Source organism: Moschus berezovskii, chromosome 20 (assembly GCF_049115385.1).
Source record: "Moschus berezovskii isolate FMDL1 chromosome 20, NW_MosBer_1.0, whole genome shotgun sequence".
Lineage (NCBI taxonomy): Eukaryota > Metazoa > Chordata > Mammalia > Artiodactyla > Moschidae > Moschus > Moschus berezovskii.
This window is the reverse complement of record NC_142479.1, coordinates 68,983,002-69,008,286: the sequence shown is the minus strand read 5'-3', so window position 1 is coordinate 69,008,286 and position 25,285 is coordinate 68,983,002. Positions and strand designations below refer to the sequence as shown.

General features: G+C 56.7%; 1 protein-coding gene across 2 annotated transcripts in view; it reads right to left on the bottom strand.

Annotated features, from left to right (window-relative positions):
* SDK2 (sidekick cell adhesion molecule 2) overlaps positions 1–25,285 on the bottom strand; it is a 256,319-nt gene that overhangs the window by 34,363 nt on the left and 196,671 nt on the right. Inside the window, exons 19-34 of one of the 2 annotated variants that reach the window (XM_055408686.2) lie at positions 18,510–18,705; positions 18,197–18,295; positions 17,646–17,837; positions 15,831–15,952; positions 14,681–14,790; positions 14,431–14,581; positions 10,999–11,236; positions 10,099–10,214; positions 9,290–9,479; positions 7,934–8,032; positions 6,552–6,746; positions 5,340–5,541; positions 4,371–4,474; positions 3,822–3,892; positions 2,151–2,286; positions 574–630 (exon numbers count right to left, since the gene is read on the bottom strand). In XM_055408686.2, coding sequence (XP_055264661.2) covers positions 574–630; positions 2,151–2,286; positions 3,822–3,892; positions 4,371–4,474; positions 5,340–5,541; positions 6,552–6,746; positions 7,934–8,032; positions 9,290–9,479; positions 10,099–10,214; positions 10,999–11,236; positions 14,431–14,581; positions 14,681–14,790; positions 15,831–15,952; positions 17,646–17,837; positions 18,197–18,295; positions 18,510–18,705 — 2,278 coding nt within the window. The remainder of the gene's footprint in view (positions 1–573; positions 631–2,150; positions 2,287–3,821; positions 3,893–4,370; positions 4,475–5,339; positions 5,542–6,551; positions 6,747–7,933; positions 8,033–9,289; positions 9,480–10,098; positions 10,215–10,998; positions 11,237–14,430; positions 14,582–14,680; positions 14,791–15,830; positions 15,953–17,645; positions 17,838–18,196; positions 18,296–18,509; positions 18,706–25,285) is intronic. The other variant, XM_055408687.2, reaches the window with a different exon arrangement.

Genomic DNA, 25,285 nt, shown 5'->3' with positions numbered 1-25,285 from the left:
GAAGGAGACGAATAACTCAGTCTAACATGGGCCCCTAATGGGAAGCACCCTGGCTCAAGGCTCAGGGTCTTGGGGAGAACCAAGCCCACTCCAGGATGTTAGGGAAAGAGTGAGGGCAGGGGGCCGGGGCGCTGGCCAGGGACCTGTCCTGGTCCCTGGGGGAAGAAGGGGCTCTGCTCACTTCAGGGTGGAACTTGGCGGGCAAGACAGCTGAGCTGACAAATGCCTTTGATGGACGAGACAGGTGGCAGCAGCGTGGACCCCCACCCATCCAACCAGTGGGACCACCGGGTCCTACCGCAGACCCCCTGTCACCATCCCCGGCTCTCCAGAGCGTAAGACCGTTTTCCTTTCTCTTCTGTCCTGATGGATGAGGGCTGGGGTAGACCCTCCCGGGAGACCCCCTGCTTTTCTGTGATTTCAGGAAAGTCACGGGTGTGCAGGAAGTTGCCTTTCCTCAAGCAGCCTGAGGTGGATGCAGTCCTGGGCTGCGGGCAGGCATCCTCGGAAGCCCCTCTCCCCTCCCCGTGGAAGGCCTGGCCTTTCGGGGAGCCGCTGTGCAGGGGAACTTACTGTCCAGCTCGTACTGCGTGAGGCTGGGCCGGCTCAGGTTCCTCATGGAGTAGAAAGCTATGGGGTGGGGTCGGGGGGTGGTCGGGGCGGGAGGTGGGGGGCGGAGGGGGCCGGAGGGAGACAGCAGACAGAGGCGGTTAGTACACACACCCCCCCCCACCCCCGCACCACAGAGACCCCGATGAGGGGACGGGATGGGAAGACACAAGCAGAGGGAAGGGGCTTCCAGATTCCTGAGTTGGGGGGGCGGGGGCAGAGAGCTCCCAGGACGGTGCTGCCCCACCCTGGTGTGCACCTGCTGGAGGCCACAGGGCACCGGGAGCCCCTGGGAGCCCAGCACCCCCAGATGGAGACGGTTCTGAGGGACCCTCTGGGCCCTTGTCTAAAGGCTGAGTTCCTGCCGTGATGGAGCGGTGTCGTTAATTTCCTCATATGAACCAGAAGCCATTTTACTACTAGGAAATATGACTGTATTATACACAGGCCTATAAAATCACAACTACCAGCACACGTCTGCCAAAAGATAAAAAAAGAAGAAGCATGCAAGCTGTTGGATCAGCTACTTCTGAGTTTTTTTCTATTAATTTTCCTTGGCTGCGCGTTCAATCATCTTGTTGTCTGCTAATACCCTCTGGAAGACAAGGCGCAGAGGGTTTATGAGAAGGATGGGAGGAAGCGTCAAGATGGATCAAGAGGATCTTAAGCTGCTCCTCCGCTCCCACCCATCTCTGGTCTGGTCCCACCGCCCATCTGGGGACCGATTCCTCCGGCCCCCTTCCACGTCCCCAGCATGAATCAGTGGGGGGTGGGCCGCAGCACCCCACCTCCCAGACTGGCTCGACTCCTTCCCAAGCCTGCTGCCCCGGGGCCAGCCTCCCGCTATCTCACGTCGCCGAATTCGCCTCCACCTGGGCCCCCTGCCCCATCACCAGCCGTCATCCTCAAGTCCCGGAAGAAACCGTCCTAACCGAAAGCACGGCGCGTCTTTCCCTGGCTTGAATGACTCTCTGGGGTTTCTACTTGGCTTCTCGCGTCTTCCTTCCAGTTGCAGAGGCAGGCTGGGCTCCGAGAACCCCAGGGCAGAACAGTAACTTCCCCGAGGAACCAGAAGGGGCCAGACTGCTGCCCTTGGGACACGACCCGGCTTGGCTTTGGGGCCTTCCCACCTCAGGCCCTTTGCACACGCCAGGACACCCGCTTCTTTAAGACCTGGAATCCTCCATCAGGGCCATCGCCATGGCCATCCCCTGGGATGTCTTTTCTGACACCGGCTGTAGGCTCCCCTGGAATATGCCCTTCACAACGGTCAAGCCAGCGATCTTAGACACCCCTACCAGGGTTTTCTTCTCCAGCACCTGGCTCCTCCTCCAGCCTGCAAGCTCTGAGCGCAGGGACACTGTCTGCCTTGTCCCCTGGTGTCCCCCAGTGTCCGGGGGCATGTGAAGTGCTAAGGAACCGTGCACTAGGTGACTGAACGGGACGGACACGGGGAGGGCGGCCGGGTTCCAGGTTAACCAGGCTCCCCGAAGCGGGGAGGCTCAGGCGCCGCCCACCCAGCTCCCTCCGCTGTCACTCACAGGTGAGCTCCGCCCACTTGGCCCCTGGGTTGTTGATGCCGCGCAGCGTGAAGCCCCTCAGTCCGTCGTAGAGCAGCTCCCGGTAGCGGATCCGGAAGCCCAGGAGGATTCCGTTGATCTTGTCCTCCGACGGCGGCTGCAGGGAGCGGGTGGGAGGATGGAGCCGGCTGAGCTGGACCGCGGCGGCACGTCCCCTCCTTGCTTCCCGCCGTCCCCACCCCGCCTCCGCAGGCACAGCGCAGGGGCTGTGTCTGGACCGGGAAAGGAATCAAAGTGGCCCTGAGCATCTTTAATTTTCCAAGCATTTCCAATGAGGTTATTCTACTCCCGTAGCATTCTCTGTGAGGCAGGGCACGGCAGGAATCACCACGCCTTTCCCACTGAACAGAGCAGAAAAACGAGGCTCAGAGATGGAAAGGAACTTGCCCAAGGTCACACAGCACCGTGGGGGCCCTGAGCACGACTCTGGATGCAGAGTGAGTCTTAAAGTGTCTTCCTTGTCTAGGAACTTCCTCACATGATCACCCACCCTGGCCGAGATCTCTTGGAGTTTCCCGGGAACTAGGGAACTAGGGAGAGCCTCGCCTGTCTGCTCAGCGAGACTCGGGGTGAGTGTGTCTCCCTGCGCTGCCCCTCTGTGTCCTTATGGTTCTCTCCTTTGCTTTCTGCTCGCGTCCTCAGATGAGCTGGAGAACAGGCTTCTGGAGAAGGTGGAAACTACCCTTTATGACACCTCTTCTAAAAAACCTGCTGCAACAGTTCAGCCTTTTATGAGCTCCTTAATTGCATCCCTGGCTGCATCTGGCACCTCCCTGCCGCTCGCTCCATCAGGACGGCCCCGCCCTGCTCCAGCCTCCGCTGGCTCCTGGTTGCTTTCTCATTGGGGACCGTCCTCCTCAGGAGGGGCCTGGGGCTGGTGGAGGGTTGGGAGGGTCCCTCCTGTTTCCTCCTCAAAGGCTGCCCCTTCAGGGGGACTGCAAGTGGGCAAAGGTTGGCACCTGCCCCTCTAATCCTGAGAAAAGGAGACACCAGTTCCTGGTTTTGGGGCCTCTGGGGGTGACCTGCTGAGCCCCATGGCTGGACTTCAGGGGGTTGGGGAGGGTCGCGAAGGTACCCAGGGGCAGCCGGCTCTCTGAGAAGTGTCCTGGGTCTTCCTCCAGCCATGTGAGAGGCAGTGCCCACATGAGCAGTGGCTGGGGGTGGGTAGGGATGGAAGGGGGATTCTCTGTACCTGGACAATGGGTTCCTGCTCACAGGACAGAGCCCGGCCTGGGCACAGGTGAGGCACGCACAGCTGTGTCTGGTCTCTGTGGGGAACCCCTTCATTCAGAGCAGGGCTGGGTTCATGGAGACCCTGGACGCCCCATGTCTGTCTCTGTCCGAGGATTCTGCTGACCTCAGGGCACCGAACCTAGTGCCAGCTAGTGGCTGTGTGACCTGGGGCTTTCTCATCGCCTCCCGAGTCTGGGTCCTCATCCACACAAGGGTGCGTGGTGGGATCTGATTGCCGGGAGAGCAGCGAAGGGTGTGTCTGTGTACATGTGAGCGTGCGTGTCTCTGCATGTGGGTGCCGAGTTCCAGTCCTGCCAGGGCTGGTGAATTGGTGGTCCGAGCGCAGAGTGTGACCGAGTCTGCGCGGGACACGGGCCCCTCCCCGCCTGCCGGTCGTACCTGCCATCGGATCAGCACCGAGGTGGTGGTGTGGGGTGTCACCGACACGATGGTGGGCGCTTCGTCGGGGGCTGTGGGAGAGGCGGACAGGTGAGCTTTGGGGGGCGGGACGTGGGCCCCTGGGAGGCCACAGGAACCAGGTTCCGCCGACGCTGGTCCCGCTTCAGGCACAGTCCACCCCCACGGCCCGCCCCAACTCCTGCGCCAGTATGGATGGGGAGAAGGGCTGGGACCCTGACCCCAGCCCAGACCCGAGGGCCTGGAGCCTCTCCTCCCCGCCCCCCACAGCCCTCCCCACACCGACGCGGCTTCCTGGGGTTTGCCGTGAGCTCGGAGGACAGAGAGGAGGACGCCAGGCTGGCTGCGGGTGCTGAGCCCTGGAGAAGGCCCCTCGGACCCAAACCTCCTTGGGAGTCTGCCCGGGGAGCCAGACCAAGGGTCCAGCAGGCCCAGGGTTCCTCCATCTCTGGAGGCCCCCTCCCCACAGAGAGAACGCCCAGCGCCCAGCACCTGCCCAGGGGACCGGGAGGACCAGGCAGGGGCACTGACCGGCCTGCAGGGTGGTCAGGGGCTCCGACTCCTCGCTGAACTCGCTGTCTCCGATGTCGTTGGTCGCCTTCACGCGGAACTTGTAGGACGTGAAGGGCTTGAGCCTGCAGAGGAACCGGAATCAATGAACGGCGGAGGGGTCCCTCTAGGTCCCCCACCTCTGCTCGCCGTCTCCCCAGGGCAGCCCCGGAGGGTGCGGATCCATCACACAGACGGGAGCACGGAGGCTCAGAAGGACGGTCTGCTATGAAGGCGACAACCTGGGTACCCCTAGACCGGGCCAGCTCCGGGCGTGGCCTCACCCTTGGTCCCACCTAGACGCCAGAGGTCCCCAAGTGGAAACATCCACATATTTCCTACCTCGGAGGGGCCTGCAGGCAGAGGAACCCCACTGGGGGCTGATCCCACCCCCAAAAACTGCCAGCCCGCTCTTGCACTTAGAAAATTCAGGAGGGGCTGAGGGTCTCAAGAGTTAACCAGCACTTCATCTCTATAAGGCTCATTTCCTCTCCAGGCAAACGGCTTCCTTTTTGATTTATTGGGGGTGCGGTGGGGGGTGGGGAGGAGAAGAGTATTGCTCAAAACTCTCAGTCACGTCAACTGGAATATTAAAAATACATCCCAGTAGGAATTAAATTGAAGGCAGGATTTCAGAGCGGAGCTCCACTCCCCTATTAAAGATGGAGAGGGAGACGCCGGCTAGCAGCCGGGATCCAGCTAATGAAGAGTGGCCAGTCTCTCTCGAAGGGGGTGCTTCTAGGCTCCAGAAATAGATAATTAAGAGGCAGCCCTAACAAGGCTCCAGAGAGGGTGGGGAGGGAGGTTTGGACACAGCTGGAGCGGGTGTGTGTGGCTGGGGAGGGGTTGGGGGATGGGGCTGTGGGCCCCCAGGAACCCCTCTGAGGGTGGTGCTGCCCAGGCCGGGCGGGGTGGGGTGGAGATGCTGGCGGCCAGACCGCGGGGCCTCACCGGTCCACGATGAAGGCGGAGGCGTTGTGGCTCACGGAGGCCGAGTGCAGTGCCCACCGGCCGCTGGGCAGCTCGCGGGTCTGGACGGTGTAGTAGCGCACGGGGGACAGCCCGTCGCTGCCCGGCTCCCAGGACAGCAGCACGCTGCGCGCCTTCACATCCTCCTGCTGAACCACCGGCTTGCTGGGGGGCTGCGGGCGGTCTGGGGGGACGCGGAGCAGGGGGCGAGCGGATGAGCCCACGGTGGGGATGAGAGATGTGCTTTCTCGCCCGCCTCCCCAGCCCACTGCCACGCACACAGGACCTGACAGTCAGCACCGGGGCTCCAGGTCAGCGGTGGTTCCCCAGGCTAGGAGAGGCCCGGGCGTCTGGGGATTCACCCCACCCACCCCCCAGGGCTGACAGCGAGAGGTGTGGACACCGGCTCCTTCGCCGCGTGTCCTCACGGGGCTGCGATGGGACCTAGGCTGGCCCCGATGGAGTGGGGCTGAGCCACGTTCCCTCCATGGGACTCGGCGTGTCCGCCGTCCGTGTGTGGTCCCCTCTCACGTCCCCACACCCTGTGGCGGGGGTTCTCTGCGCTTTGGCTTTGGGTGGATGGGTCTCTATCGAAGGGGCCTGTCCCGCACACTGTGGGCTGTGCGCCCGCACCTACTAGATGCCAGGACGCCTTCCTCTCCAGGTGTGACAACCCAAAGGCCTCCAGACTTTGCCCAGTGGCCCCCGGGAGGGCCAAGTCACCCTGGTTGAGAACCACTGTCCTTCTGGGTTTTTTCTGGGAACACTGTCCGATAAATCAGGTTCACAGGGGTCTGGGGCTCAGGCCTGCTTCTGGGGATCTCGATCCGGGCTGAGAAGCCGGCTCAGGGCCGCGGGGCGAAGGCAGCCAGGGCTGCAGGCTGCGGCCCCGTTTTGCACCCAACTGGACCCCTCTGTCGAGGGTGTGGGGAGCAAGGAGGGAAGCTGGCCTCACCAACCTGCCCTTCAGGAAGACCAGTACCGGCTCAGAGCAGGGTCCTGGGAAGGGGACTGCCCCGCCCAGCTCCGGACGTCTACCGGAGCTCGTGCTGGCCTTGGGGACAGAGAGGGGAGCCCACTTTCCATTCGGGACCAGAACAAGAGACTCACAGCTTGTCACTGGCCCACCGCCCGGCTGGGCACCAGGAAAGGGGGTGAGCGCCCACCCCTTCCCCAGCCCCAGGGGACGGTCACCTCTCTTCTCGGTGGTCACCACCAAGGCCTCGGCGGCCTCTCCCCAGCCCTTGCGGGTCTGGGCTGTGATGCGGAACAGGTAGACAGACTCCGGCTTGAGGCCAGTGGCTGTGAATTGGCGGGCGCTGGGCGCGAGCACCTCCACGGCGGCGGCGTTGGCCGAGGTGGCATTGAGCCGGTGCGTGATCTGGTACGCTGCGGGGAGGGAAGCGGGGGCGGCGCTGGGAAGAGGGGCAGGCTGCCTCTGGGGCCGGGAGCCCGCGGCCACCGCAGCATCTGCCCCAGGCCACCCTGGGTCACTCTCACATCCTCAGCTGCCCCCTGGGGAGTGTGACTCTGGGAGCCTTGGACCAGTGCTCTGTGCGGTGTCTGCGACCCATACCCCCAGCCCAGCCCCCTAAGGAGGACACTGAGGCTCACAGAGGCCAGACCACCTGCCAGGAAGTGACCAAGCTGGAAGTCCAGCCAGCCCAGGTCTTTCTGAGTCCAAGTCACGTGCCCTCCCCACCTCCACTCTGCCTCCAGAGGTGTGACTTTCACTGGGAGGTGCCAGGATTGAGAGCCCTGAACCGCATACACAGGTGGTCCAGTCCCCACGTTACAGGTGAGGGGCTGAGGCCGTGGAGGGGAACAGACAGGCTCAAGTTCACACAGCTGCTGATCTCAACCTTGCATCTCCTCCTGCATGTGTGAGTGTGTGTGTGTGTGTTAGGGGAGAAACCTTGGATATGAAATGATGCTTCCCATCTACAGCATTCCTGCTGGGGGCCGTGGGCTCCATTTCCCATCTGTGATAGCTCCCAGGCTGAGCCTGTCAGGGCACCCTGACCTGGCTACATTTAGAAGCCATGCCCGAGGTTTACCAGATGGCCCGTTGACTGGGGCCCTGGCATTCATGGGGCACAGAGCTGATCAATGATCCTTAAGAGGGCTAAACCTGACCGTGCCCTCCAGCTGATAATCTTACAATTTTTTTTAAGTTGACGTCTAGCTGATTCACAATGTTGTGTTAATTTCTGCCGTACAGCAAAGTGACTCAGTTACACGCATCCATGCACGTTCTTTTTATAGTATTCTATTACGGTTTATCCCAACACACTGCACACAGCTCCCTGTGCTATACAGTAGGGCCTCGCTGTCTGTCCATTCTAGTGTTCGCATCTGCTGACCCCAAACTCCCCCTCTACCCCTCCCCCTCCCCCTGGGCCACCACCAATCTGTCTTCTGCCAGACTGAGATTTCTAGTGGGAGAGGTCAGGACCCTTCTCGAGGATATGTGAATGCTGCTGGGCTCAGTCCCTCCTGCCAACACAGAATCTGCCTCCTTTGTATCTTACACCTCCTGCTTCTGCAGCCAGGGCCCGGGAAGGGAAAAGCCTTACCAAGAATGATGCCGTTGGGGGTAGCGGGGGGCTGCCAGACCAGCCGCACCGATGTGGTCCGCACCTCTGGGAACAGGATGCCCACGGGGGGTCCTGGGACTGGGGGACACAACGGAGGAGCAGGTGATGGTGTGGCCGCCGCTTGGCCCCCAGACCCGGCTCCCGCAGAACAGCTTGGGGGAAGGCAGGGGATGGCCCACCCCGCTCATGTAGAACAGCTTGAGGGAGGCAGGGGACGGGGCCACTCGGCTCAGTCAGCTACGGGGGAGTGTGTGTGTGTGAGCACGGGGCACAGACATGGGATCAGGGAGGTTTACGTATTATTTGGCAGGAAGTAGAAGGGACCCAGGCTGCAGCCTGGGGGCAAACGGAAGTGCCCATCCCGAGCCCACCCCACTCCTCTTTCCAGACCTCTCTCTGGAATCCTCAGATCTGGGGCGCCCTGTCCAAACAGCCCTAAGCATCCTTCTGGGTCTGTTCCCCGGATCCACCCTCCCCAGGGTGCAGACTTGCCCTTCTGGACCCAGGAATGGCCAATGGGCGGCTGTTTCGGGGCACACGTGTGGATGGAGACTGGTACGGGCCAGAGGGGAAGGGGGTGAGGAGGGGAGAGAACCAGGGTAACTGGGGCACAGGTTTTCCTGCCCTGCTTCCATCCCATCGGAAACGCCAAGGAAGCTCAGATTTCTAAATTTGAACTTGGCCTTCCAGGTCATTAGGAGGGTATATTTGTCAAGGCGGGAGGATAGAACATATTTAACAGATCATTAGCTTGATTTATCGCTTTCGAGCGCAGAGACATATGGTGTTTGGGCTTCCTTTGGCCCTCTTGGCGCGACCCCACCGATGTTTGTGCTGAGCAGCATGTGAAGATGCGTGTGGGCAGGAAGCGGGGGAAAGGACCTGTCAGGGCGGCCTCTGATGGGGCGTTTTGCCGCAGAGACAGACGCCTGGAGCTCAGTTGGTGTCACTCGTTAGCAAACAGGACCCGCAGTCTTGTGCAAAGGGAAAACCAGGCCTTTCTCTTGCACAGACCTGCACTTGGCCTGAGCCTGCCCCAGGCGGACAAGAATCAAAAGGGGGGCAGATTCTCTTTTCTTGCCCCAGAGAGGCTGGATCAGACATCAGAAGGCCCTTGCACCATTATTTCCTCCTTAGGGATGAGGTCTGTTGCTAGCCTTCCCTGCAGTGGGTAGGTGGCCCTCAGAGGCCTGCTCCCCCAGGGGAAGCCTGAGGCCACGGCTCCCTTTGGGGCAGAGGGAGACCCCAGGAGGCACAGGGCTGGGCAGGGGGCAGTGGTGGTGGAGGGCAGCACAGCTCCCAGCCTTGCCCAGACCCCCGGGGGTGTGACCGCACCGTCGTCCAGGGTCCGCTCCAGGATGGGGGGGTGGCTGGGGCCCCCGTCACCGATGCGCGTGAAGGCCAGCACCTGGATCTCGTAGAGCACGTACTTGCCCAGGCCCGTGAGCTGGGCACTGCGGGAGGAGTTCCCCTCCGCCAGCCAGAAGCGGGGCGCAGCGTCTGAGCCCTTCTCCCTGTACAGCACCTGTCAGAGTGCAGGGTCAGGGCCGTGGGCTGGGTTCTGGTCTTGCCAGAATGTCTCCTGTCTCCTCACCAGGAGCTGGGGGGCGGGGCGAGAATGAGTGGGTGGACCCGGGGCCCCTTGGAGGGGCTTGGTCCCCGGGTTACACAAGCTGGTGCTCGGGGAGGGAGGGGGACACAGAGATGCTCTAAGCTGCAGAGCAGGAGGTTCCTCAGAGAGCATTCGGCTGGGAAAACAGGCCCAGAGAAGGGGCCTGACTTGCTCAAGGTCACACAGCCAGGAGCCGCAGCGCTCGGATGTCTCATGACTTCCAGGCTGGGGCTGTAGGTGCAGGCTTGGAAGGAATTTTAGAAGATGATGGAAACTGAATCTGGGCCTGTGAGGGCTGACAGTGAGGCTGGGGCACCCAGTGTGGTCTCTTGGGGGAGGCGGAGCTGCCCCCCCAGGACCCCCAGCCCTCATGGGAAGCTTTCCCACCCCCAAGGGAGGACTCCCTGGTTGCCGTGATGACCTGTGGATGCCAGCAGGCTGATCCCCCTTGTCCACTCTAGAAGGCAGAATCCTGGGCGCCAGGGGCTCGCCAGGACGGGGTGCCTGGACGGGGAAGCAGGGAGTCCCTTACCTTGTAGCCCAGCACGAGCCCGTTGCGGTCGGCCTCGGGGACTTCGTTCCAGCGCACCAGCATGCTGCTGGAGGTGGTGGCCAGTGCAGACACGTTGGTGGGGCCGGAGGACGGCACTGGGGGAGGAGGGAGGGGGAGGAGGGGATCAGGATCCAGCATGGACCCCACAGTGGAGGGGTGGAGCGGGGCCCGGAAAGGAATGGGGGCATGGTCCCCAAACAGCAAATCATCCTGCGACCGTGATGCTCCTGGCTCCGGAGTACCACACGTGCTGCTTCTGGCACGAGGTAAGCCCTCTGTGACCCCTGCTCAGACTCACGGCAGGATGAGCCTGCACCTCCCGCCAGTGCAGCCGCGGGGGGAGCCCGGTGGGAAGGGAGCCGTCATTTAAAGGGCGTCAGGAAGAAGCCACAAGGTACCCACCATGTGCGGACGGATGAAGGCTGCCTGCAGGCTGGGAGCGCATATTCTGTGGCTGTCCCTTTGCCACGCCCCTGTGAGCGACTGCTTGTGTTTTTGGAATGTTCTGAAAGCTAACCCAACCCTCACCCCTTTCCCCTCCCCCACCTCCAATCGTGGGGTCTTGCAGGCATCACTGGGGTCAGGGTTAAAGGGCAGAGAGCCAGGTATCTCCTCCTGAGAAACTGTCCCCCTAACTTAGGAAGCAGTGCAGGGAAGGATCAGGTACTAGAGACACACGCAAACACACAGAAACACACACACACAGAGGATGCTCTGACAGACGCTGAGCACAAGTAGGAGAACGAGCCCAGGACATTTCTGCACAGCAGCTCCAGCCTTAGTGCCCTTGGGAGGCCCTCAGGGTGGAGGGACCAAGGCGGGGTGTCTCCAGGCCACAGGGAGGTGACCTGGGTGAGGGGCGGGCAGCAGGGGCGGTACCTGACTCCCGGGTCCGGCCCATCACCGCCTGGCTCCAGGGCCCGCTCCCGATGGCGTTGAAGGCCTGCACCTGCACGCGGTACTCCGTCCACTCCTCCAGGTCTTCGATGGTGTACTCGCGCTCCACGCGATCGTGGATCACGTGGCTCAGCGTCTTGCCGTGGCCGTCTGCCCGGCCGTACTTGATCTTGTAGCCCACCGACTCGGGGTTCCCGTTGTATGCCACCTCCGGGAGAGGCTGCAGGGGGGCGGGGTGGGCAGACTGCTGTGAGGCCTGCCCCACACCGTGCAGACCTGCCAGGCTCGTACTGTCTCTTCCAGGGAGCCTTGGGGATCACCCAGCCCACTGTCCAGCCTCTTGGCACCCGTGTGAGGCACACTCAACGCTGAGCATGGCCTGGTTGTGTGACTCTGTGTTTCTGACGGCCCCACCCTCTCCCTGAGTCTCCCCCTGGGTTCAGAGGAGAGGCAGAATCCACTCTACAGTGCATACGACAAATTTACAACCCTGCCGAGGGGGCTGGCCCAGGAGGAGAGGCGTAAAGGCTGTCTAACACATGGCACCTTTGGCCGTTGTCTCTGCCACTAAACTCCCTCCCTCAGCCTGCCAGCAGATACTTATTTAACTGCCTACAACATGCCCAATCTCAGCCCATGTCTGCCCTTGGAGAACAAGTGTGCGGAGACAGCATCTCTAGCACGGGAGCTGCTGTCAGGAAGTCCTTCTGCCCAGCACACCTCCATCTTTCCTGCTGCACTTCAGCCTCCCTCTTCTTGGAGTCTCAGTGAAGAGAAAGAGAGAAAAAAAAAAAAGACAGCTTCCTCTCCTGGGCCTGTGACTAGGCTGGTGAGGCTGAGGCCACTGCCTTAAAGTCGTCTGGATGAACCAGGCGGTGCTGACCGCAGTGGAGGGGTGGGCCTGGCGGGGGCAGCCTGTGGTCTGGGCAGATGCTGGAAGACTCTTGCTCTGACGGTGGCAGGCTGGAGCTGCGTTGCTCTCAGCCCTCACTGGCCCCGGCTCTGCTTCCCCAAAGAGCCCCGATCCATGGGCCCCCACCTGACCCTCCAGGTCCTCAGCCTGTGCCTTGCCCCCTCCATACTCCCTGCCCGCCCCGCTCCTACAGGCACTTAGTGAAACAGACCAGAGGCCAATAAGGCAGCGATCGATGCGCCTGAGAGCTCGAGACGGGCCTGGGGCGCAGGCCCCCTTGTCTGCTAAGGAAAGGTAACGGGCCGCACACAGCCCAGCAACTGCCTCCTGTGCCCCTCCGGCCCCAACCCTGGGTATTGGCCGTCTCAGCCTTTTAGTACTTGGGAACCTTGGGAGGGGTTGGGGGCAGGAGGAGAAGGGGACGACAGAGAATGAGATGGCTGGATGGCATCACCGACTCGATGGACGTGAGTTTGAGTGAACTCCGGGAGTTGGTGATGGACAGGGGGGCCTGGCGTGCTGCGATTCATGGGGTCGCAAAGAGTCGGACACGACTGAGCAACTGAACTGAACTGAACCTTAGACGGAGGGGCAAGGGGCAAACGGAGAGCCAGCCTGGAGGGGAGTGGAGCAGAGGAGGGGAGTGGGGGTGGGGGGCGGTGGGCTGGGCAGGTGGACAGCTCCATGTGGTGCCCACGCCTGGGGGGCTCCTTGTTCATAATTAGCACTCATCCAGGGCTGACGGCCACCAGCTCCTCCATCAGGCTGTCTACGTAGATGAAAGGCAGCAATGACCTGATAAACTATAACCCTGATAAGCTTTGGTTCTGAGAAACCAAAGCTCGGTGCTTTTTAAGTTGAGTTTGGGACAACTAGTAAAGATCTTTCAGTTCAGCTCAGTTCAGTCGGTCAGTCATGTCCGACGCTTTGCGGCCCCATGGACTGCAGCACGCCAGGCCTCCCTGTCCATCACCCACTCCCAGAGTTTACCCAAACCCATGTCCATTGAATCGGTGATGCCATCCAACCATCTCATCGTCTGTCATCCCCTTCTCCCACCTTCAATCTTTCCCAGCATCAGGATCTTTTCAAATGAGTCAGTTCTTCGCATCAGGTGGCCAAAGTATTGCAGTTTCAGCTTCAGCATCAGTCCTTCCAATGAATATTCAGGACTGATTTCCTTTAGGATGGACTGGTTGGATCTTCTTGCAGTCCAAGGGGCTCTCAAGAGTCTTCTCCAAAACCACAGTTCAAAAGCATCAATTCTTTGGTGCTCAGTTTTCTTTAGTGGAGGCCAAAAGGAGTCATGTGGGAACTTCCTTGGTGGTCCAGTGGTTAAGAACTCGCCTTGCAATGCAGGGGATGCGGGTTTGATCCCTGGGCGGGGAACTAAGGTCCCATGAGCCACGGAGCAACTACAGCCCCTCCCCCACCACTACTGAGCTCACGTGCTGCAACTAGAGAGTCTGTTCGCCACGACTAAGATCCCACACATGGCAACTAAGACCCGATGCCACGAAATAAATCAATAAACGAATGTTTAAAAAAACGAGCTGGTGGCTGGAGGGGCCAAGTGAAGCAGAGCCGGGCAAGGTCCCCCCGAAGCTAGGGTTCCTGGGTTTTCTAAGAAGCTGGGCCCAAATCTCCTCATCTAGGAATTCCTCCTGGCTTGCTGCTCTGTGGGGCTTCATCCTGGGAAATGCTGTCCCGGGGGACTGTTCAGGGGGAGAAATGTTCTCTTTTGTTCCCCAGGAACAAAAGCATGCTCAGGGTTTACGGCGGTGGGTTTCAGGGACCAGACTCCCTGGGTTTGGATTCTGAGCCCTGCTGTTAACTAGGGGGTGTGGCAGGATGGAGGGAAGGCTACTGGGGAAAGTTATCCCACCTCTCTCTGCCTCAGTTTCCTTATCTGTAAAGTGGGGCCAGGATTACTGTCCAGGCTCCCATGGGGAGGGCTCAATGTCCAACACCGACAACACTCAGAACACTCAGAACAGTGCCTGGCAGGAGGGGAAGCCCTCGTATGTATCATTAACTCGTGCAGGGTCTCGTGGGGTAATGACCTTCGCCATGGAGCCTATGGGGACAGAGCTTAATGCCTCTGCCAACTCCCCCTGAACCTCAGGAGGAGCCCCTCATTCTCCGACTTGGTGGGCAAGACTACTTAGGTCTGAATCCCAGAACCACCCCAGGAAGCTGCGTGAGTGGGTGAACGCGTAACCTCTCTGAGCCTCAGTTTTCTTAGCTGTAACTTGGGATAGTAACGTGTCTTTTGCACGATTATATGGAAGAAAAAAGTTAAAATGCTTGGCACATGGCAACGCTCAATAGACTGTTTCCTAACTTCTCGTCATATAGAACATTTGTTTGTTTGGCTAAGACTGATGGCCAGAACTGAGAAGGGGGCTGGAGGTGAGCTGGTGGGTGCCCGCTTCTGCAGGTGATGAGGCACAGGAGACGTCCCACCCCAACCGCCCTCGCTGCCCTCACGGGGGCCTCACCATCCAGCGGAGCCACAGGCTGGTCTCACTGGCCGTGCGCAGGGTCACGTTGGCCGGGGCCATGTCAGGGGGTGCCTGGAGGGTCTGGATCTTTCTAGAAGGCTGGCTGGGTGGGCTGGTGCCCACGATGTTCACCTGGCGCATGCGGAAGCTGAGACGGGGGGGAGAGAGGGTGAGCACGAGGGTGAGGGCAGGTCCCCAGGGCCAAGCCCCCTGCCGTGTGGGCAGCCCCTTGCCCTCACGCCTGTACCTGTAGTAGGTGAAGGGGTTGAGGTCGGGCACCTCCATGGAGCGGGCGTCGGGCTCGTTGGGGAGCTGGTGGATCAGCTGCCACTCCTCTCCCTCCCCGACCACGCCCACCTGCAAAGAGAGACCCCCTTAGAGCCGGCCAGCCCACCAGGCTGAGCTGGGGGTACAGGTCGGCCCATGAAAGGCTTTAATACAAACCCCAGGGCTCACCTGGAGGACACCAACTGGGGCCCCCTTCTTTCCGGCCCTGAAACATGACTTCAAGGGTAACCCCGAGCCCGCCTGCATCAGAATCTCACGGGACATTTCTTACAACACAAACCCATCCCTGGGCCCTGCCCGTGAAAGCATCAGAAACCCTGGGGGTGGTGCCCAGGAGTCTGCTTGTTTAGTAAGTAAGCTTCCCAGGTGATACCCCTAAACACCTGGCATGTTTCTGAAACCCCAGCTAGGGGATTCCCTGGTGGTCCAGTGGATAAGAATCTGCCTGCCAACGCAGGGGACACGGGTTTGACCCCTGGTCTGGGAAGATCCCACGTGCTGCGGAGCAACGAAAGCCCATGTGCTTCAACTACTGGGCCTGGGCCCTGGAGCCTGCAAACTGCAGCTGCCGAGCCCGCGTGCGCTAATGACTGAGGCCCTCGCTCTGCAGCCGGGGCTCCACAAGAGGAGCTACCGCAGCGCACAGCCCGTGCACCAACTGCAGAAGGCCCACGCGAAGCCACAAAGACTCAGCACGGCCAGAACCCCAGCTGGATCAAAGTTTCTGGGGGTGGGACCCGGGCACTGCAGTTTCTGAATGCTCCCCTGGTGCAGCCAAGCTGAGAACCATGAGTATAGAGGAAGCAGCTGGTCATTTCTCTGGGCCAGCAGGTTGCCACCCTGATATGTGTGTGTGTGTGTGTGTGTGTTTGTGTGAGTGTGTGTGTGTGTGTTTGTGTGAGTGTGTGTTTGTGTGAGTGTGTGTGTGTGCGTGCAGGCATGTGTGTACAGGTGAGGCGGAGGGGAACTGTGGACACTTTTGGTGTACCCGGCCTTCTGTACCTTGCATATGGACTTCACACTGATGTAAACACACAGTTTGCTCTCAAGAGCAGGGGCACGGCCAAAGCGAAGGGCAGGCTGCCTGCTCTCCCCTCCTCAGGCTCTACCTGGGCCTCCACCAGCCAGCGGGAGATGGAGGTCTTCCCATCGTAGCCTGGCTTGAACTGCAAGGTCACGGAGCGCGGGCCGATGTTGGAAATGCCCAGGTTGGTGGGGGCTCCGGGGAGTTCTGAAAAAGGAAACAGCGCAGGATGGGAGATTAAAAAGAGGGTCCTTCCACATCCAACAGGGCTCTCTGGCCACAGAGCGGGCTGTGCCACATATTTCCAGAAACCTCCTCCTCCAAGCACGACCGAGGCCTCACCCCCCGCCCCCAACACAGGCTTCCGTCCTGCATCTACGGCTCGCTGTGTTCAGACCAGGGACGGGGCAGGCTTGGGGCTGAGAGAACCTCGGGGCCACGCAACAGGGGCTGGGCTTCCCAGAAAGAATCCTCCTCTCCGTCCACCCATAACTGGCGACAGCGCTCCCCAAACGACACTGGCTGAGGGAGATTTGGAGGAGGGGCGAGGAGGAGCAGGAGACCTTGTATCCTGACCAGGAGCCTTGAGGTTCAGGATGAACAGAAAGAGCTCAGATGCCAGGGTCAGACTGCTCCCGAGGCGGTGTGTCTTTGGGCAAGTTCCTTAACCTCTGTGAGCCACAGTATCTTTCTTGGGAAAATGGAGATGATAACATCGTCCACCTCAGGGTTACTGTGTGTGTGTGTTAATCACTCACGTCTGACTCTTTGAGACCCCACGGATTGTAGCCCACCAGGCTCCTCTGTCCATGGGATTCTCCAGGCAAGAATACTGGAGTGGGTTGCCACGCCCTCCTCCAGGGGATCATCGTGACCAGGGATCGAACCTGTGTCTCCTGCACTGACAGGCAGATTCTTTGCCATCTGAGCCACCAGGGTTACTGGGGGGGTTCAGTGCACTGATGCATGGAGCTCTGGGCTGGGTGAGCACTACACCAACAGTCAGTGCTGCTTTAAATTATCATGTAATTTAATAATTACCTAGTGGCTAGGACGGTAAAGAATGTGCCTGCAACGTGGGAGACGCAGGTTCGATTCCTCGGTTGGGAAAGATCCCCTGTAGAAGGAAATGGCAATCCACTCCAGTATTCTTGCCTGGAGAATCCCGTGGACAAAAGAGGAACCGGGTGGGCTACAGTCCATGGGGTCACAAAGAGTCGGACACAATTGGGCCACTAACAGTCTCCTTCTTTTCACTGTTATTATCACGTGGGGTTGGCTGAAGCCTAGTTATCTCAACCATCCCGGTGGGTGGGCGGCTCCAGGCATCCTGGCCACATCGCACAAACACAGACTCACAGACCCAGATGGGAATGAATGGGTATCCAGTGCATCTCCCCACTGATACAGACGCGGAAACTGAGGCACAGGGGGCACGTGACTCGCTCAAGGTCGCAGAGTCTGGCAGAAGTGGGACTGAGAAGGGGCCTCCGCTTGCTCTTTAAACTGGGGGTGGGATTCTTCGCACCCTGCTCCACCCCGCTCCCAACACACATTCCCACTAGTTGCAATCCCGTTTGGACCCTTCGGGTGACAGTGAGAGTTCTTTCCCTGAATCACAGATCCCAGTGCGTGCAGCAGAGCCTGGTGTGGGCAGTTGTGGCATGGGGGATGGCCAGGGGTGGAGGAGAGAAGGGTGGGGGCTTGCGGGGTCTGGGCTCCCTGAGAGCCAGGCAAGGAAGCAGCAGAGTCCACCCAGCCCTGCCATCACGAGGGTGAGGCCGGCCCTGGGGGGACCCAGGGACCACAGATCCCAGGGAGGGGCCGGCTGTGTGGGACAGAAGCAGCCGCCATCCGGAGGAGAGAGGGCAGGAGCCGGGTGTGGGTGGCGGGCACCCACCTGGAGGCACCCCCGAGGAGATGGTGGAGGCCGACACCTGGCCCTGGCCCTTGGCGGTCATGGCGGCCACCTCGATGGTGTAGGTGGTGAGCGCAGTGAGCCCGGTCACGCGGTACTCCAGGGTCACGTTGGGCAAGTAGTGGGTCACACGTGTGTTGGTGCGGTTGTACTCCTCCCAGGAGATCCGATAGCCTGGGGAGAGCCCGCAGCGCGGCGTGAGCTCAGCTGCGGTGGCCTCAGCCTTCTGCTCTGCTGCTCATGTCCCCACGAGTCTGGCGGTTGGACACGCGCTGGAAGCAAGGTGCCTCCGGGGAGGTGGGAGCATCGTGGGTGGTGGTGGGGTGCACCCTCGCTGTGTGGGGACTGCAGCCACCGTGAAGAGCTGGGGTGTGTCAGAGCAGAGGGGCTGAGAACCTCCTCTGAGTCTTCTCCAAGAAAGACTGGTCTGCTGAGAGGCTCTGGAGGGACGCCGGGTCGGTGGTAGGGGGATGGACAGGATGACCCTTCCCAGCCCAGCTCACCCCCCAGGTCAGCAACGCCGAGGGGTCTACCTGTGAGGATGCCGTTCCTCTCCCCTGGTTCCTGCCAGCTGACCTTCAGCGAGGTGTCCAGGACGTCACTGAAGCTCAGGTGTCCCACAGGCCCAGGCACTGCACCCCGAGAAGGCCCCCCACCCCACCCAAGGCCAGTTAGAGCCAGAGAGAGACCACCGTCTGCAAGATGACCCGCGGGGCTCCAGGGGCACCCCAGGCCTGCAAGACAGGAGCGGGGCTGCCCTGTGCCTGGAGCGCTCAGCCTGGCCCATGGAGGCTGGGCACGTAGGGAGTTGGGGGGCAGAGGGAGCCGGGACCAGGGGCTGCCTACCATCCTCATGGGTGCGCACCAGCTGCGGGGTGCTGCGGGGCCCGTCCCCAGGGGTGGTGAAGCACAGCACCGAGGTGAAGTACTCCGTGAACTTCTTCAGGCCAGACACGAAGCCCACGTGGATGCTGTCTTGAAAGTTGGGCCGGGCGGTCACCATGGTAACCTCCTCTTCCTGCTCCGGCTCCCAGGCGATGAGCTGTAGAGAGGCCAGGCACTCAAGCAGGTCGCCAAGAATGGGCCCAGCAGAGGCCCAGCGCTTTCCCAGAGGTTGGGCCATGGACAGTGTCCAGGAGCCCAGCTCCCTAGGGTCCCTCCTCCGAGGGAGGGAGGCCGTGTCGGTACCACAGGCCGCTGGAGCATCTGTCCTCTGGGAGCTCACTCTGGGGTGCTTTTCCCTTCCCTCAGTGACTTACTCGAAGCAAGGCAGCTGGCAGGGTGTTTTTGCAATGAGTCTCTCTCACTCAGTCCCCACGGCAACCCCGTAGGGAGGGACTTCACCAAGACTGGCTACATAATTTGCAGATCCAGAGCAACATGCAAATGGAGACCCCCTTGTTTAAAAATTGTTAAGAATTTCCGAAGACAGCAGCAAAGCGTTGAACCAAATATGGAGTCCTTCCAAGTACGGAGCCCTGAGTGAGGACACAGGCACGAGGCCAGTCTTGTTTTTCACAGGTGGTGAAACAGGCTCAGAGAGGCTAAGCGACTTTACTAAACCACACAGCGGCTAGAAGCTGAGGGTCTCTGTTTCCAATACCTGGACTCCCTTGTCTTTCTCTGTCTGGGCTAGGGCAGTTCCCCCCGGAACTTCAGTGTGTAGCTAACTCTAATCCTTTTAAACTTGTTCTGAGTTGGGATTTTAATCTTAACCATCTGCTAGAAGTGGAGTGTCAACAGGAAAACCCTGTCTGGAAATTCAGCATCACGTTTCATTTAATCTCCACTCTTCACATCCCATCCATAGCTGCATAAACTCCCTGCCTCCCCTTCCAACTCTTCCTGCCTCCTGTTTTTTTAAAACTGAAGTGTAGTTGATTTACAGTGTTGTGTTAATTTCTGCTGCACAGCCAAGTGATTCAGTGACGCATATGTGTGCACGTGTGCTAAGTTGCTTCAGTTGTGTCCGACTCTTTGCGACCCTGTGGAACGTAGCCCGCCAAGCTCCTCTGCCCATGGAAATTCTCCAGGAGAATTCTGGGGTGGGTTGCCATCTCCTTCTCCAGGGGACCTTCCCAACCCAGGGATCCAACCTGCATCTCTTATGTCTCCTGTAGGGGCAGGCGTGTTCTTTACCACTAGCACCACCCGGGAAGCCCCATACATATATACACATTCTTTTTAAATATTCTTTTCCATTACGGTTTATCACAGGATAGTGAATATGGTTCCCTGTGCTATACGGTAGGACCTGTTGTTTATCCACCCCACATATACTAGCTTCCACCTGCTAATCCCAGACTCCCAATCTTTCTGCTGCTTGGTCTCTTGCCCCCCGCCCCTTTTTTTCCTGGGCCCTTCCTCTGTCTCTAACAATGACAGCTGGTCTCAGAGATTCCCTCCTTTATTTGAAGTTGATTAAATAGCAATTAATGGTGAAAAGCAACACGGGGATGAGTTTTAATAAGCCCGGGTATTTATAGACATGAAACAATACCATGCCAATGTTTCCTGATTAACTCACGCCCATAACAATGCTTAATCTGCTCCTTTTCATGGCCGCCTGTTTATAAAGGATGTTTGGAAATTTAATTGGTATTGTGAAAAGATAGCCGATAGCAAGTTAATTAGACACTAATTAGACCCTAAAAATACTAATCAGAAATACTAAGTGGCATTTAATAAGTATGTTAAATACCCTCCTTATTTCGGTTATCTTGTTTCATAGCAATTAAATTGTTGAACTTCTTTGGAGAAGATGAAGAAACAAGTTTGATGTTTTAATTTAATTTAATTAATGTAAATTCAAATTAATTATGCCGTTAGAATTAATTGCGTGGTGTATTCTCCAGTAAGTGCAAAATCTAGGTAAATATAATCTTACTGGGTTTAGACCAATTATGATCACTACCATTAAAAAAAAAAATAAGGACAAAGTACATCCTGACAAGTGCCTGGAAACAATATCACTGGGAACTGTCTTCAGAAATGACACAGGCCTGCGCAGGGCGACGGCAGCCTGGCGCGGCGGAGTCACGCCCGGCGCATGCGCACTGCCAGGCCGGAGACCCGGGTGGCGGAGGCGGCTGCGGAACGCGGCCGCCTGTCCTTCCGCGGCTGCACCTGAGAGCTGCAGGGCTCCCTCGGGGCCAGCAAGACAACAGAATCGTCTCAGGGCCTTCCAGTGCCCTCAGAGGGGCTGGGCTCTGGGCAGCCATGGTGGAGTCTGTGCTCCATGCACACGCACTGGGCCTGGCAGCCGGTTCAGTCCATCACCGACGAGTCCCGCGTCACCATCGCAGTGAGGATGCGAGGGGAGTCACTGTCCAGGGTTGTTACAAAACCAAAACCAAGGGACCGCCCTGGCCCAAGGGTTAAGACTGTCTTCCATGCAGGGGACATGGGTTCGAGCCCTGGTCAGGAAACTGAGCTCCCACCTGCCATGGGGAAACTAAAGCTCAACTCTGTCATTTACTGGGAAACTCCGTCAACCTCTCTGAGCCTCAGGATTACAGGAGACACTCTGGTCCACCCTGATGGTTGCAGAGAAAAGGGCTGAACTGATGTGCCTTGTTTCCGATGGAGGCAGTACATTACAGACTCGAGAGTCCAGGATAGTACGTCTGGCCTGCTAGATACTCGAGTTAAAAAAAGAAGGGGGAATTCTCTTCCTCTCCCTCTGCTTCTCTATTTTTCTATCTCTTTGGATTTGCAAAGATTTGTATAAAACATCCTGGAAGGATATGTAAGACATTAACAACAGTGATTCCCTGGAGTGGGGAGAATTTTGAGGTTGGGTAGGAAAGAACCCAGAGAAGGCAATGGCAAGCCACTCCAGTACTCTTGCCTAGAAAATCCCATGGACGGAGGAGCCTCGTAGGCTGCAGTCCATGGGGTCGCAAAGAGTCTGACATGACTGAGCGACTTCACTTTCACTTTTCACTTTCACACATTGGAGAAGGAAATGGCACCCCACTCCAGTGTTCTTGCCTGGAGAATCCCAGGGACGGGGGAGCCTGGTGGGCTGCCGTCTATGGGGTCACACAGAGTTGGACACGACTGAAGTGACTTATAGCAGCAGCAGCAGGAAAGAACCAGGCAGATGAGGGGCTGGGGTGGGAGGCGGTGGGATGGAAGATTTCTGCTCTAAGTTTACCTTTTTTATGTTTGTTGGGTTTTGAATTCGGTAAATATATTTCTGGTTGAAAATTAAAATAAAAAATGAAAAAAATGGGGCAATTTGGCAATAGCACCAAAATTATATATATCTGCCTTTTGACTTAGCAATCTTATTTCTAAGAATCTATTCCAAAGTTATATGTGAAAATATGAAAAGATGTAAGCATAAAACTATTCACCGTAGAAATGTTTGTTACAGGAAAAGACAGGAAACAACCAAAATGTCTTCACTAGGGAGCTGGTTGACTAAACAATGTGAGATCCACATAATGGAATAGAATGCAGATTTTTTAAAAAGGAACATGAAGTACCTCTATATACTCCTACAGAGTGATCTCCAGGATATAGTGAAAATAACAGCAAGATGAATAAAGTATGTATTGTACACTGTCATTCATCTAAGGTGAGGAGACACATTTATGTATGCATGTATTTGTTTATGTTAAAGAAATGTAGGGGAAAATCAAACCAAACCAACACTCAAAAAGAAATGAATTCTATTGGGAAGGAAGAGAACCAAAATTCAGGCTGATTTTCTCAGAGTTAACTTTTCTTTGTAGATTTAACCTTGGAACCATGTAAATATGCCACATAATAACAGAACAAAATTAAATTAAAAAGTCAATCCCTAAAAATCAAAACCAAAATGAAATACATGAACTTCACAGTATATCGAGTTGTAGCAAAAATCAGAAAGAAACCCTTTCAAAGACTTTGCAGCACAGAAAGGGGTAGGGGAGTATATCCTGCTGTGATACACCCTAAAAACAGCAAGACCAACAGATCAGCTCTAACTATTTCAGTAACCACAGTGCTGTATTGCTGTCCTGAAACTGTTGTGGGTGTTTATGGGATCAAGTAGGTCAGTGATTCTTTGGTGTAAAAAGGATTGGATTTTTAGTATGGAGAAAAGAGAGAGAAAAGACCCATGAGATTATTTTAAAAGAAATCTGAAAGTCCTAAAATTGAATTGGAAGTATGAGTATATATTTTATCTTTTAAAACAGTATCTTTGAGTTGTCCATTCACAGAGCTTCAAAACAACAATCAATGCTAGAACCAGGAGCACCCTCATTGCCCAGATTCTGGTATCTAACTATCATTTAAGAGAAACAAGGGCTCCCTGAAGACGTGGCTGATCCCAGGCATGCTGCAGGAGAAGGAGATAGTTTGGGCCATCCTGTCAGAGCAGAGAGCAAGGAAGCTATCAAAGATTCCTGGGGCTGGGATTTCCCTGGTGGTCCAGTGGTTAAGAATCTGCCTGCCAACGCAGGGGACGCAGGTTCGATCCTTGGTTCGGGAAGATTCCACATGCCTCGGATCAACTGAGCCTGTCGCCACAATTACTGAACCCGTGTGCTGCTGACTCCTGAAGCCTGGGTACCTGGAGCCTGTGCCCCACAGCAAGAGAAGCCACTACATTGAGAAGCCTGCGTGCAGCAGCGAAAACAGCACAGGCGAAAGGAAAAAAGGACTCCTGGGCCCACATCAGAAGGCCTCACTGACTCGAAGAGGCAGGTCATGGGCCAGTCTGGCATCAATAAAAGCAATAACAGCAGTGGCTTGAAACATAACCGATGTATTAAAAATCCCTAAGGACATAATAATACTAACAACAACGCAGATGTCTCCTTCTGCCCCCATCCAAACTCATCTATCACCTTAGAAGATGCTGAGGAACCAGTTCATTCCTCTGAAAACTGTTAACTTATGGAAAAGACTTGAGCACTTACCATGCTTTTCCTAGATGAACTAAAACTTCAGGTAACCAAAAAGCTGTTAATGGAAAAATTCTTTTTTTTTCGGGAAGGCAAAGTATTTCAGCTCATAAATCGAGACAAAATTATAACATTCACGTCTCCTCCTTTTGCAACCCCTACTGAGATAACGGACCACACAAGGACCATCAGTGGCCACTACATCCTAGTAAGAGAGACAGTCAGATGCTTTGCCGTCTGATGAAAATGCACAGCACCATCTAGGAAGTAATATTTTGAAAAAAAATATTCAAGCCTGAATCTGATCAAACCTCTCATTCTAAATTCCAATTTACTGCAAATACAGTGTTCCGAGGAATAAATTAAATGACCCCACAGGGATGCAATCAGCCGATCCAGCCAGGCTGTGGAAAATTCTATAGGATAAATGACTTAAATTTCTCTATAAAATAAACTAAAAAGAAAGAGGGGGACAGAGAACCCGTGGATCAACTGAAACCTAGAAAACTCCAACCAACTGCAGCTGTGTGGCTTTCCTTTGGATCCTGAGGCAAATAAACCAACCAGTAAAGGAAATGATTCGGAGACCAGGAGATTTGAAGGCTGACTGGGTATCTGATGCTATTAAGGGGACCATTGATACTTGAAGCCACCATAATGAGAATGTGGTTACTGTGGTGAGGTTTGAAGTAGAGACTTTATATTGTTTCTCTGTGGGAATATGAATGGATGAAAGGATACAATACCTGGGATTGTCTTAAAAATATTCTAGGGCAGAGGCTGGAAAATAGAGGGAACAGAGCTTCCCTGGTGGTCCAGTGGTTAAGAATCCATCTTCCAACGCAGGGGATGTGGGTTCCATCCCTGGTCGGGGAACTAAGGCCTCACGCAGCCAAATAAATAAATAAGAAAAAAGGAGAGGGAACACGCTGGGCCATGTGTTGGTAACTGTTGAAGCCAGGGTGCATTATGGTTTTATCTAATCTAGTATCTCCTCTCTAATTTTGTAGATGCTTGAAATTTTTTCACAATTCAAAGGGGAAAAAAGGTCCCTTCTCACTGAAGGATGGAAGACACAAACACTGCTTTTTCTCCTCCCTGTGACACTGAAGCAAAATTCCCACCTGTGTCCGTCTGTACTTAGGAAGAAACCAGTTATAGTCATTATTTGACAATTAAATCACATGGCAGTTTATCTTTAATGCAAGGCAAGGTGCAGGCTCTGGAGTCTGAATCTGAGCTTTGCGGTTACTTTGAACAAATTACCTGTCCTCATGCCTCTACAACATAGGGTGATGGGAACGTCCCTGGTGGTCCAGTGGCTGAGACTGTGAGCTCCCAGTGCAGGGAGCTGGTCAGGGAACTAGCTCCCATACGCTGCAACCAAGACCCGGCACAAATCAGTGTTTAAAAGAAAATAAAATGAGGGACTTTCCTGGTGATCCAGGGGTCAAGTCTGTACTTCCACTGCGGGGGGTGTGGGTTCGATCCCTGGTCAGGGAACTAAGATCCCACATGCTGCACGGCCAGAAAATAATAATGAAAATAAAGAAACACAATGCGGGTGATGTTAACAAGCCTTCCCTCTTACGGCTCTTGTGTACCTTGCCCCAGACAAGTATGGGAGAGAAGCCCATACTGCCTGGCGCTAGAAGGCGCCCTGTTTAAGCATGAGTGAGTCTTCCTCACCTGTTTCTATGCTCCAGCTATTTGGACCGTTCC